At 36.7% G+C, this 12162-nt stretch overlaps 1 protein-coding gene across 1 annotated transcript; it reads right to left on the bottom strand.

Annotated features, from left to right (window-relative positions):
• Positions 1-6539: 6539 nt before the first annotated feature.
• On the bottom strand, positions 6540-8953 carry LOC143997999 (serine/threonine-protein kinase SBK1-like). Its single transcript, XM_077493796.1, has 4 exons — positions 8855-8953; positions 8379-8547; positions 7612-7814; positions 6540-7337 (listed from the first exon to the last, which is right to left on the bottom strand). Exons 1-4 carry the CDS (start codon positions 8951-8953, stop codon positions 6540-6542), a joined length of 1269 nt encoding a protein of 422 aa, XP_077349922.1.
• Positions 8954-12162: the final 3209 nt, after the last annotated feature.

The raw sequence follows: 12162 nt of genomic DNA, 5'->3' as shown, positions 1-12162 counted from the left end.
ATGGAAATGTATGACATCAGGAGACCCCACCCACCTAGGCAGATTACGTCCATTCATAAAACCAAGGGGAGTGAAGGAGACAGTAAACGTGAGAAGTGAAGCCATCAGATCGGGAGTGCATACAAGGAAAGGAGACACTGAAGATAAACAAGAAAAGGCAGAAAAAGGAGTAATGGTGGACACAGGAAAGTGTAAATTAAATAAAGATGAATGGTTGCAAAAAAGAGATAAGGAAGGGTGAAGAAGAGGGGAAGGAGGAGGGAAGAAGAACAGATAGAAAAAAAGGGGGGGATATATAAAGAGAAAAGGAGAAAGAGCAAGAAAAAAGAAATAGAAAAAAGAGAGAGAAAGGGGAGGAAAATAAGAAAAAAATACAAGTGAAAAATAAAAAAAGAAGGATAAAGATAGAGAAATGAGAATAGGAAAAAGGAAGAAATGAGTGGGCAAAGGAGACAAATTAAGAGGGTAAGGTGCAACTGAGAAAAATGTTGGAAAATGAACTGAAAAAAAAAGAAAATTAGTAAGAAAAAAATAAAGTGTGAAAAAAAATGAAATAAAAATATAAAAAGAAATAATAATTAAAAGAAAAGAAAAAAAAAAAGGGAGAAAGAAAAAAAATAAAAGATAAAAGTGAAAGAACGAGAAGAATAAAAAACACCCTGCTAAAAGTAGGACTGAGGGTAAAAAAGGGGCCACAGTGATTACAGAGAAAAAGGAGGGGGCATGACTGCAAGGGGCACTGTAATTGGGGGCTGTGATTGGTAGAGGCACTGTGATGAAAAGGGAACTGCACTGTAAAAGGGGACTGTAATCATTAGTTTCCTTTACAGTGCAGTCCCCTTTATATGACAGTGCCCCATTACATTATGGTGCAGAGGACCGACTCCGTGATTATCCCGCCACCAACCACCCTCGCGAACGGGCGGTTGCTGGAAAATTGGCTGCTCAGTCTAAATTGCCTGGGCCTATTTGTTGCCCCAGTCCGGACCTGCCTGTAGCCATAGAACATCTCCACTCTTCTTCTGTGCCCTTCCTTTCTTTCAGAAAAACATGAAACCCCCTTGACGGGTGTAACTTTGAAAGTGACCAAAAACAATGCTTATATCATTTAAAAGAAGTTTATTATAAAATAGTCTATTCAATAAAAAGATATGTCGTAAAAGACAAAAGTAAACTTTAACATTTGTATAGATTGCAATACATATGCAGACACATGTAGGATTTTTAGATGCCTACATTGCATGTTCATCTAAAAATTCCACATGTGTCTGTATATGTATCGTAATCCATACAAATGTTAATGTATACTTTTGCCTTTTTATGACTTAAGTATTTTTATTGAATAGACTATTTTGTAATAAACTCCTTTTATATGATATAAGTATTGTTTTTGGTCACTTTCAAAGTCCCACCCATCAAGGGGGTTTCGTGTTTTTCCCACATTCTTGGGATGTGGTGACTTCAAACTTCTGATTCTGCAGATCTTGGTATTTTTTTCCTTTCTTTCTTTCTGACCAAAATCTTTGTGACTAGGTAGTAATAAGATATCCACATAATCACTCCAAATTTACTCTAACACTAGGGATGAGCCGAACGCCCCCTGGTTCGGTTCGCACCAGAACCTTCGAACGGACCAAAAATTCGTACGAACTTTAGAACCCTATTAAAGTCTATGGGACTCGAACATTCAAAATCAAAAGTGCTCATTTTAAAGGCTAATATGCAAGATATGCAACAGACAACACCAGCAATAAGGGGTATCTTCAGGTGTATACTGTGCTGGAGGCACACAACACTCACTTTAACTCCTGCAGATGCCTGTATTAGAGAACACCAGCAATAAAGGGTAGATAGAGGTGTATACTGTGCTGTGCTGGAGGCACACAACACCCACTAACTCCTGCAGATGCCTGTATTAGAGAACACCAGCAAAAAAAGGGTAGATACAGGTGTATACTGTGCTGGAGGCACACAACACCCACTTTAACTCCTGCAGATGCCTGAGAAAAGAACACTGTCCCTGGCTATCTTGCTCTTTCCCTGCACATCGGAACACACTACACAAGGCTGCTGCACTGGTGGCCTTATATAGTGTGGGGCGTGTACTAAACCCCCTGAGCTATAATCCTGCCTGTGGCCAATTATGGCTCTCCTTGCTGCTGGCGCTGTGATTGGCCAAGCATGCACTGTGACTCCGCATGCTTGGCCAATCACAGCGCATGGCGTAGTGCATTGTGGGCTGTTCGTGCCACACAAATTTGGTGAGAACAGTCCACAAAGTTCTGAATTCGCCGAACAGACGAACGGCCGATGTTCGAGTCAAACATGCGTTCCAGTTGAACACCGAGCTCATCCCTATTTAACACCAACTGATAGATGAAGACCCAATGGAGAAATGTCACCATTTCATGCTTGTCTATAACTACTTTCTGCCACACCTGTGAAAAGTAAAAAAAATCGAGAAACTGAAATTCAGCAAAAGTTTCAGCTCCTAATCCCCACTGACCAGACTTTTTTTTTTTGAGACAACATACACATTGGGTCAATTTTTTAATCGGTATGGGCAGCTGGCCTTTCACTAACATCTAAGGCTTGGTTCACACTTGAGCACGCAGCAGCTCACAGCAGGAGCGTCTCCATTCACCATTTCAGGTATGACTTCATCCTGAATTTTGTGGCTGAATTCAGACCTGAAACGGACCAAAAGACACACAGGGCTCCTGTGCAGTTTGCACCCGAGCCACTGTGGAGATGTGTGAACCGGCTCTATAGAGAGCCGGTCGCAATCTCCTGCTATGCGAATTGGATGCGGAGAAACCAGAGGGAAGCTGTAGAGACTCCAGGATCCAAGGTGGATCACAGCGTGGCGCGGGCAGCTCAGAACATGCAGCCGCCAGGGGTCCCTTTGCGACGTGTTTCGGTGCATGCGCTGTGCTACTTTAGAGCGTGCACACTCCTTTTTCAAGCTCCCGGAGCCTCTACAGCGTCCCTCTGGCTTCCTTGCGGCACCAACTTTCTGTCTCAATCACAGTGTGGAAAACGCAGCTGTTGAGCACTCCAGACACAGACGGATAGACTATCCTATGTGTACCCACATTGATGAGCCCATTGACCACTAATATCTTGTGAGTAGCCCATTATGAGGGCTTTATTAAACTGCTTATAATCTACTACACTTAGATGCGCTTTCTTCTTCTCTTTTTGTCGGCTACATGTACAGAGTGATCTATGCTCTGAAATCCAAGCTGACACAAGTGTATGGACTTTACCCAGATTCGTTTGGACTTTATTTTGTGTGTTTCTATGACTTTGTGCCTATAACCAATATGATTGCACATAGTGAGTGGAAAATGGTCAATTTTAGACATGTGCACTAATGGAAAATTTGTAAAAAAAGAAAGAAAATCTGTAAAATTCTAAATAATAATAATAACTAACTAACTATTAAATTATAGGTATTGGAATTTCCTTTCAAATTTGGCTGTTTGTGAACGTAATGAATACCAATTTATCTGAAGTTTCGAATTATCCGAAATAACGAATGCTGCATCTAAACAAATGGAATGGAACAAATGAATAATAAATCATAATAACACTAAAAAGTTTTTATTATTATTATTATTGTTATTTATTATTATTAGATCATTGAGTTCCATTCTTTTAGATAAGGCATTCGTTATTTCAGATAATTTGTAACTTCGGATAAATTGGTACTCATTACATTCAGCCAAATTTGAAAGGAAATTCCAATACCTATAATTTAATAGTTATTAGTTAGTTATTATTTCAGATTTTTGGGTTTTCGAATTGACATTCTTTTTCATTTTCAGATTTTCATTCTTATTTTCGGATTTTCAAATTTCCAAAATTCTGAATTTTTGAAGTTTTCCAATTTTACGAATTTCGAATTTCCAAAATTTCGAATTTCCGAAATTTCAAATTTTCCAATTTCCGAAATTTCAAATTTTCCAATTTCCGAAATTTCGGAATTAAAGTATTTGTCAAAATTTGTTAAAAAATGAATTCGGAACTAAACGAATTTCACATGTCTAGTCAATTTAAAAAAAACCTGAAGATGCTCTGTATCTGGCTATGCTACACAACTCTGGTGGGTTTGCTCCAAGCAGGAGTTAGCTAGAAATTGCAATTTCCCTCAACGATGAAACCCAGTTCACATAAGTAATTTGGCAAAGTGGTTAAAATACCAGTATATACATACCCGTCTTTTAGCACTAAGGCTTCATGCACACTGGACATCTGAAATCCTCTTCTAAACAATGAAACGACAGCTAGTAAACAACATGAAAAAAAAGCAGTTTTCTCTCTTTATACACGTTTAGAAGCCGTTTCAGCATCAACTGCCTCTGAACATCCATCCTGAATGCATTTTTTTTTGCTTTCAAAAAATGCCTCTAAACTCAAATGCCTAGAAACGACTATAAAACAACTCTGTGTACATGTACTAAAGATAACATTGAGGAGAGTTCGGTAGACATGTGCAATTTGTTTTTTAATGAATTTCGAAAATTTGTCACTTTCAGAAATTTGGAAATTTTAAAATCCAAAAATAAGAATGAAAATCTGAAAATTCGAAAACCCAAAAAATCTGAAATAATAACTAATAATAAATATTAAATTATAGGTATTAAAATTTCCTTTCAAATTTGTCTGTTACTGAACGTATTTGAAGAAATTATCTGAATTAATGAATGCCGTATCTAAACGAATGGAACATAATGATCTAATAACAATAATAATAATAATAATTAAATCTTATTATTTTTCTTATTTATTAATTTGTTCCATTCCATGTGTTTAAATGTGGCATTCGTTATTTGGGATAATTCGTAACTTGAGATAAATTTCTATTTGTTACGTTCACAAACAGCCAAATTTGTAAGGAAATTGCAATGCCTATAATTTAATAGTTAGTTATTATTTAGAATTTTACTGATTTTCTTTGTTTTTTTTTCAGATTTTTAAATTTCTGAATTTCCGAATTTTTGAATTCCGAAAATTCAGAATTCAAAAATGAGAAATTAGAAAATTCCCAAATTTGAAAATCGGAATTTTCGGATTTCCGAATTTCTGAATTCCTCATTTTAGAATTTTAGAATTTCCAAAAAAATAAAAAAAATAAATGAAACAAAAATGAACACATTTTTTGAAAGTGCACATGTCTAGAGTTCAGGGGCAGCTGAAATAAATGCCCAACTGCTCTTTTAGCTGTTTACCAGCTGCAGTGTACATGAGGCCTAAACAGGACTAACAACACTGCAGCAGAGACAGTATCGCCAGATCAAAAAGTAATTTAGGAACTCATTCGATTTCTGGCAGGATCAGCAGGTATTTTTCTGTATGGAGAAATTTCAAGAGCCCCACCCAGTGCACAGGAGGCGTAACTACTTATATATGTACAAGTTACATCCGCCCATGTACTAGGCAGGGGGTCTTGTTCATCCACTGGGGATAGTCCAGACTTGTCATCTAAAAAATGTAAAGAGATATTGTTAAAGAAAAACCAAAAGAAAAATATAAAGAAATATTGTTAGAACAAAACAGAGAAATTATTCATGAAATTAAAACAGAAACATAGAATTTATAATAATAAACTACATGTGGTCAGTTTTGAAGGTCTATTTTTTTGTTGAATAATGGACTATCATGCAGTATTAAATTATATATTTATATATGAAATGGTAATAAATGATGAGGTCAAAGGGTTGAAAAGGTTCCATCGAGAGATTATATCACAGGATGTGTAAAATCACAAAATATCCACAGACTAGAAAAATCTAGTTAATAAAACAAAATAGAAATAAATAGAGACCTAAACCAACTGGTAAACAACCGTCCTTCATTGGTCTGACTCCTCTAAGTTGATAAAAACTGAACAATGCAGGTTCCTGTTACTGCTCTAAATGGGTTATAATTCGTCTTGGCAATGCCATCATAAAATAGCAACCATACAAAAATGTTTGACAGCAAACTGCTAATATCATACCCAACAACATTCCTGCTATTGCCATTGTTTGCTAGAAGACCCTTTGTATCGGCCTCTTTGATTCAAGTTTCACTTTAATATTCCTAACTACAAGGCTGAGCCCCACCTTCAAGAGTTCTATCATTGGCATATCTCCCAGCTTTCTGAGATGAAAGAGAAGGACACATAGCACAAATTTTTTACACCACATGCCATTCTTGCAATACATTCGAAGGTTGGATGAAAGGTTTAGTGCTTTACAACATTTTTTGGGAGTTAAATACATTTTATAGAGATTTGTACATCTGAAGAGAAAGAAGAGGGACAGAGAGCTCCTAAAAATGAGTAATCCCTCTAAAAGGAGTAAACAGTGGCAGCTATGCATTGAACAAGACCACCGACAGATATTGTGGTGCAAAAATGAATGACTTGGTGAAGAGTTGCTAGAGTGACATGACCCTTAAAGATTGAATAGTGAATTGAGAAAGCCACATACCTGAGAAAGTTGGCTGTATGTGATGTTCTTTCTGATGCTCCATTACTCACCAATTCATGTTCATTCAATATCTACCTCTGCACCAACATGTAAGGAGAATTCATCATCAAATATGATTACTGCCTCTTCCATGTTGTCCTTCTTTGGCTCTGGAACCATCTCAGACTGAGATCCAGAAGTTTCTGTGGTCAAAAGGTAAGACAAGGATGTGATGGAAACATGACCCTGTGAGGTGTTCAGGTGGGAAGCCATGGATACCTCAGATTGTACAGAATGGCTTTCTATGGGATCCTCATCTTCTTGTCCTGTGGCTGCATCTGAGGTTTCTTCCTTCCAGCTTTCACACACATATTTCAGGATTTCTGTAGCTTTACTTCTTTTAGTAAAGTCAATGGCCAAAAGATCGATGAACATCCTTTGTATTCCAGTCGGAATCTTTCTCCATGCTTCAGGAGGGTTGTCCATATAATAAAAGTCTTGCCAGTCAACAAACCGTTCAAATGCTTCATCATCAAGGATGGCCACCTGCCATGGAAACTCCCCTGTGAGTAGGCTGTAGATCATGACCCCAAACGACCACACATCCAGGCTGCTTTCTACAACCAGTCCATTAGAAAAGGTCACGTCACGCAATTCTGGGGCCATGTAAGATTTACTGCCACACCTGGAGGTTATCACTGTCCCTCTGACCTTAGCAAGGCCAAAGTCTGTGATCTTGATGGAGTTGCAGCCCTTGTCGAAAACCAAAATGTTTTCTGGCTTCAAATCCATATGAACAAGTCCTTTTTCAGATATGAATTCGAGAGCATTGGAGATCTGTACAGCACACCTTTTAACAGCGTCTTCTGGAATTCCCACCTAGGAAAAAAAAATCAAAATACAATAGATGTTAACTACAGTAGGGTAGAAGAGAAATAAAGAATCAGTTAAAGTATATGTATGGCCATAACATTTCTTTTTTTTTTCCTTTAAGTTTTAGACTAGGGATGGATTCTATTTCTGTATGTGTTCCCCTAAAAGATTCACTTTTGTCCCGGCGATGGTAAATTGATGGGGAATTCAAAATATTTGTAAAAACATTTTTTTATCAAAACTTTAAAAAATTGGCATAATGAAACCTTAATGTACTTACATGTGGCAAAATCATGGAGCACAGATCACCAACAGGGGCCAGTTCTTGGACGAAGACGAAGTAGTCGATGGTGGTGAAGGCCATGCCATAACATCCGATGATGTTGGGATGAGAAGAAAGTAAGTATGAGACACTGAACTCCTGAAGGAAAGACCGCTGACTGGTTCTGTTTTTATCCGTGATCTTCAATGCCATTTGTTGACCTGTGAAAAAACAAAAAGAAGAAGTTAGGAGTTTGAAGTTAGAAGTTTATAGCTCTTAATTTATTATGTCCACTTGAAAATCTCAACCCCATCTTGTTTCCTGGCTGAGTGATGTCCATCATTATTAGCATCATATCCTCCCTAGGCTGACTGTTCCCGGCCCACCCCTTTCATTCATTGGATTTCTATTCTTTTAATCATAGAGGATCAGAATCACATGTGACCATTATCTAGGGCAGTCTGAATGCAAATGCAGTTTACTCCTCCAGGCAGATATGTACCCATCAAAGTATTTTGATATTTGCATTACTCTTCCCAAGACTCATCCTACTGCTTAGTTACCTAAATAATTCTACCAAAATTAATTCATATTTTAAACAGTTTATGCTTAGCAACATCAAATAAGGGTTTAAACATTTAAATACTTATGTCGATGTAATATAAAGTCTACATTCTACAGATCATATATATATATATATATATATATATATATATATATATATATATATATATATAAATAATTGTAGATGATATTGAATTGTTAGTTATATTAAATTCACTGACCTGTTATCCTGTGGTTTGCCAATAATACTCTTCCATAGCCTCCTTCTCCAAGTTCTTTCACCATGAAGAAGTACTCCTGTAAGTCTACCTGCTGTAGACCTTGTGAAAAGGAGGAGACCATTCTGTCCAGAAGACCTTCCACATTATGAGCAACGGAGGCCATAGTGTCCTGGAGAGGAAAAAAAAAGAAAATAAATATTTTAAGACAAATTTTAGAAAAGTGTCAAAAATGAATACTGTTACCAGCATTTATATACCTATAAGAAAAAAGGAAATGCTCAATAAAGCTCCACTTATTAATGAATGTGACTCAGGAATAATATTATCAAGCAAGTTCATAACTTGTTCATGTACAAAATCAAATGGAAAAGCCAAGCCTTATAGCAATAAATAGGTGCCAGGATATATCCAATAGTTACCAGTTAAGTTGCGTGTGGGGCCATCTTGATTACTGGTGGTCAAAAAAATCAATTTACCCCCAAGTGTCCTTCGTGAAGAAAAGGTGTAGCTGCTGCCAGAAGAATTTTGGCTAATCTTATATTTTTGGCAGACATTGCCATGAAAAGGCCAACCATACCATAAGATGACCTACCAGAAATTCTCAGCTTTTTTTGCTAACCAACGTTTCAGTTTAGTTACATGAAGTCAGGAGGATGAAGACAGAGCTCAGCCAGGTAAGAAGTGTAAATTGAATTAAAACTATCATGTCAATAATGGAAAATGGTTGCCTCTCTCTTTGTACCCAGTACAAGACAGCAGAGGCCATGCCAAAGGCCATGAGAAGATATTTGTGACTCTTCCCTTAAACATTCTCGCCAAATCTGTGAAGTCCCAGAATGACCCACAATGACCATGAGTGATGTCATAACATCCAAAAACTCAATTGTAACTTTCCTTTTCAGGCACCGTAAAAAACATGTTCAAGACATTTTCCCGCTCAATGTCATCTTTATATTCTCAGCAAAACCTCATATCAGACTGACAGACTTCATGAAATAAATGGAAGGGAATACTCAGTGAGATCATTATGTGAAATTTTGTACTCTGGTTTTGGTGAGAGGGAATCTTTCATAGCAAAGAATCCAACACTGTTCAGTCATTTGTTTTGCACAAATTTGAATATTCTTGTAATAGGATTTTTTAACAGCTATATATTACTTAGCTACCCAAACATTTGTTTTGCTTTCTATTACATCACACAAATTACTATCTCAACCTTTATTGCATATAAATTTATTACTAACAACTTTTTTGTCAGACTGATCATGGCAAGCCTCCAATGGCTATCCTGTCTTCTATATACATTGTATTACATGTTATCCTGTCCTGAATCTCCATTCATTACCCCTTTCATCAGTTTTTCATATTTATTACATATACCTCATAAACCTCTGCAAGATTATTATCAGAATGTTCATTAAATCATAAAGATCCATTGATTGGTTAGAGGAAAGTGACCTTACCTTAATGTGAGGAGGATTCAGCGGTGATGAAGTCAGATTAGTTTCACAAAGTATTAAGTTAAACTGCAGATCAACACCGGACAACGTCACCAAATCTCCAGCTAGGCTGTAATAGATGAGTATACCGGGATCTCTGGAAGTAGTCACTGATCAGAGGAGGGAGAGGCCCATTTTATACAAGGGAGATGGGCGGGAACAGGTGAGAATGAAGACTTTCCATTGGCTTCTCATGTAAATGATGTGTAAATGACCCCGCATTGTTCTTGCTGATTTGCATATAAACAGTTTTTCTAGAGAATAGGTGATAGGATTAAAACATGCTAAAACCCAAATACTTTAAAAACTTTACTGAGTTTTAAAACTTTCTCCCATCTTAACTATAAAATGGAAATATTTTTGTTTTCTAATATATATTTTTTACCTGATTGTAGTTTGTAGAGTCGTTTGTATTATTGTATTATGTAGTTTTTCTTATTCACTAATACAAGAATGAAAAAGACCGCTGCCACCCAAGTTTTGGTAGAACATCTAATAAAATACTGTTAAAAAACATTGAGCAGCGCTGCTCTGTTTTTCTGGTGTCCCATCTCAACCTCCTTGGGGTTATCCTTAAAGTGGAACTTTAGGTAGAGAATCAAGTCCTGCTAGATCACTTCAGGTTGGCCCCTTTTTAAGGTATAGCTATGTAAAACATTAAAAATAAGTGCCTATACTGTTTAAAAAACAGTAATACACTGTGTTATCCTGCACTGCACATGCTCAGTTGCTTATCATTTTTAGGTATTTTTAGGCATTGCTGAGTTTGTAGAGGCCGACCGGCTGACCGCCTTCAAGCAGAATTAAACCCTCCTATCCTTTACATTCAAGAAAGCTGCTTCTGTTTCAAATGCAACTGCCATAGTGCTGAACATGTGACGAGTTATGACTCCAGATATTTGATGGTTTGACAGTTTGGTTGAGGACACAATCATATATGACAGTTTGCATTTCCAGCATTTCGGGAACGTAGCTTTATTTTTGAAACCGGTAAATTAATGGGTTTAGTTCTGTTTTATGATTTTCTGCTGGGGCTTTGAGCTTCAGAAAAATGGCAGCCTCCAGCAAGAAGTAACAGGAGCAATGCTGGAGGCAATTTACTTTAATTATTAATGTGGAATGTATGTTCCTTGCTAAAGAACATTTTTTTTTATCAAGTTGTTATGGGTAAAGTTCCACTTTAAAATATAAATTCCGGAGTATTCACATCTCACCATATCTTACATTTGTTTTTCCATTAGATGTTTCAACTGGTTTCTAAGTCTATCCCAGTTTTTCCTTGGTGGAACTGAAAACTTCTTCTAAATCTACCATCCTTTTCTCCATATACCCAAAATACATACATGGCAGCTAGTTATCGTAACCCAAAAAGATTATCAAAATTTTAAAAAGATGAATAAAACCAACCGGGGCCACAGAAAAAAAATGTTTAGGGACTTAAACCCCCTCCCCCCAAAAAAAAAACCTCTGCCACCCTAACTTTGATAGAGCATCAAAACTTTTTAAAAAGAAGCACATAAAAAAAAATCTAAAATGTAGTGAAAAATATGCAATAGTAACTATTTAACAATTTAAGTAAATATAATAATACGCCTGAGATTGTGTTATTTACTAAAAGTACACTTTGTTTTGTCTTGAACAATGACCATTTAGCTACAGAATATAGAGAGCTGTTACATCCAATAAAGAATTTATTATCTCATTGATGATTGGCTTGTGAATTGATATGCTAAAGAGGAGGTAGAATACCTGGCTGAGGTGTGACTGCTGATACTGTTTCCATCACAATGACCATGTTTATGGAAGCCATCCTCCATTGTTGGGAAGAGTGGTGTCCTATTGTGGTCCTCATTGAATACCTGATTTGCATGATTTCCCTGTGTGTGTTCTAATACTGAGACAGAGTGGTGTCCAGCTGAGGCCCTCATTGAATGTCACAGTTGCATGATTATCTCAGTATTGGAACACACACAGATAGTAACATAAGTAACCTGTACAAGAGTTGCCAAACAAAATAAAAAAAACACTAACACCTGATCCTCGCAAATCAAGAATCATTTCCAACGATGGGAACTTTTATGACCTCTCCATGTGGTGAAAACAAGAGTCACAGGTCTTCTTTTTGCTTTATATTAATAAATGTTTTACCTGATTGTAGACTGAATATCTCATACAAGTGGAGTATGGACCAGATAATCAATTGAGAATAAAAAAAAACATCCATGTAATATGGGTTGTAGGTTCTTGCTGGTTGTTAATCATTGTTCAATAACATTGTTGTCAAT

Source organism: Lithobates pipiens, unplaced genomic scaffold (assembly GCF_037356315.1).
Source record: "Lithobates pipiens isolate NorthernLeopardFrog02 unplaced genomic scaffold, aLitPip1_a1.2 Scaffold_19, whole genome shotgun sequence".
In the NCBI taxonomy this organism is placed as follows: domain Eukaryota; kingdom Metazoa; phylum Chordata; class Amphibia; order Anura; family Ranidae; genus Lithobates; species Lithobates pipiens.
Note: the sequence above shows the minus strand (reverse complement) of the source record. Positions and strands in the feature narration are given on the sequence as shown.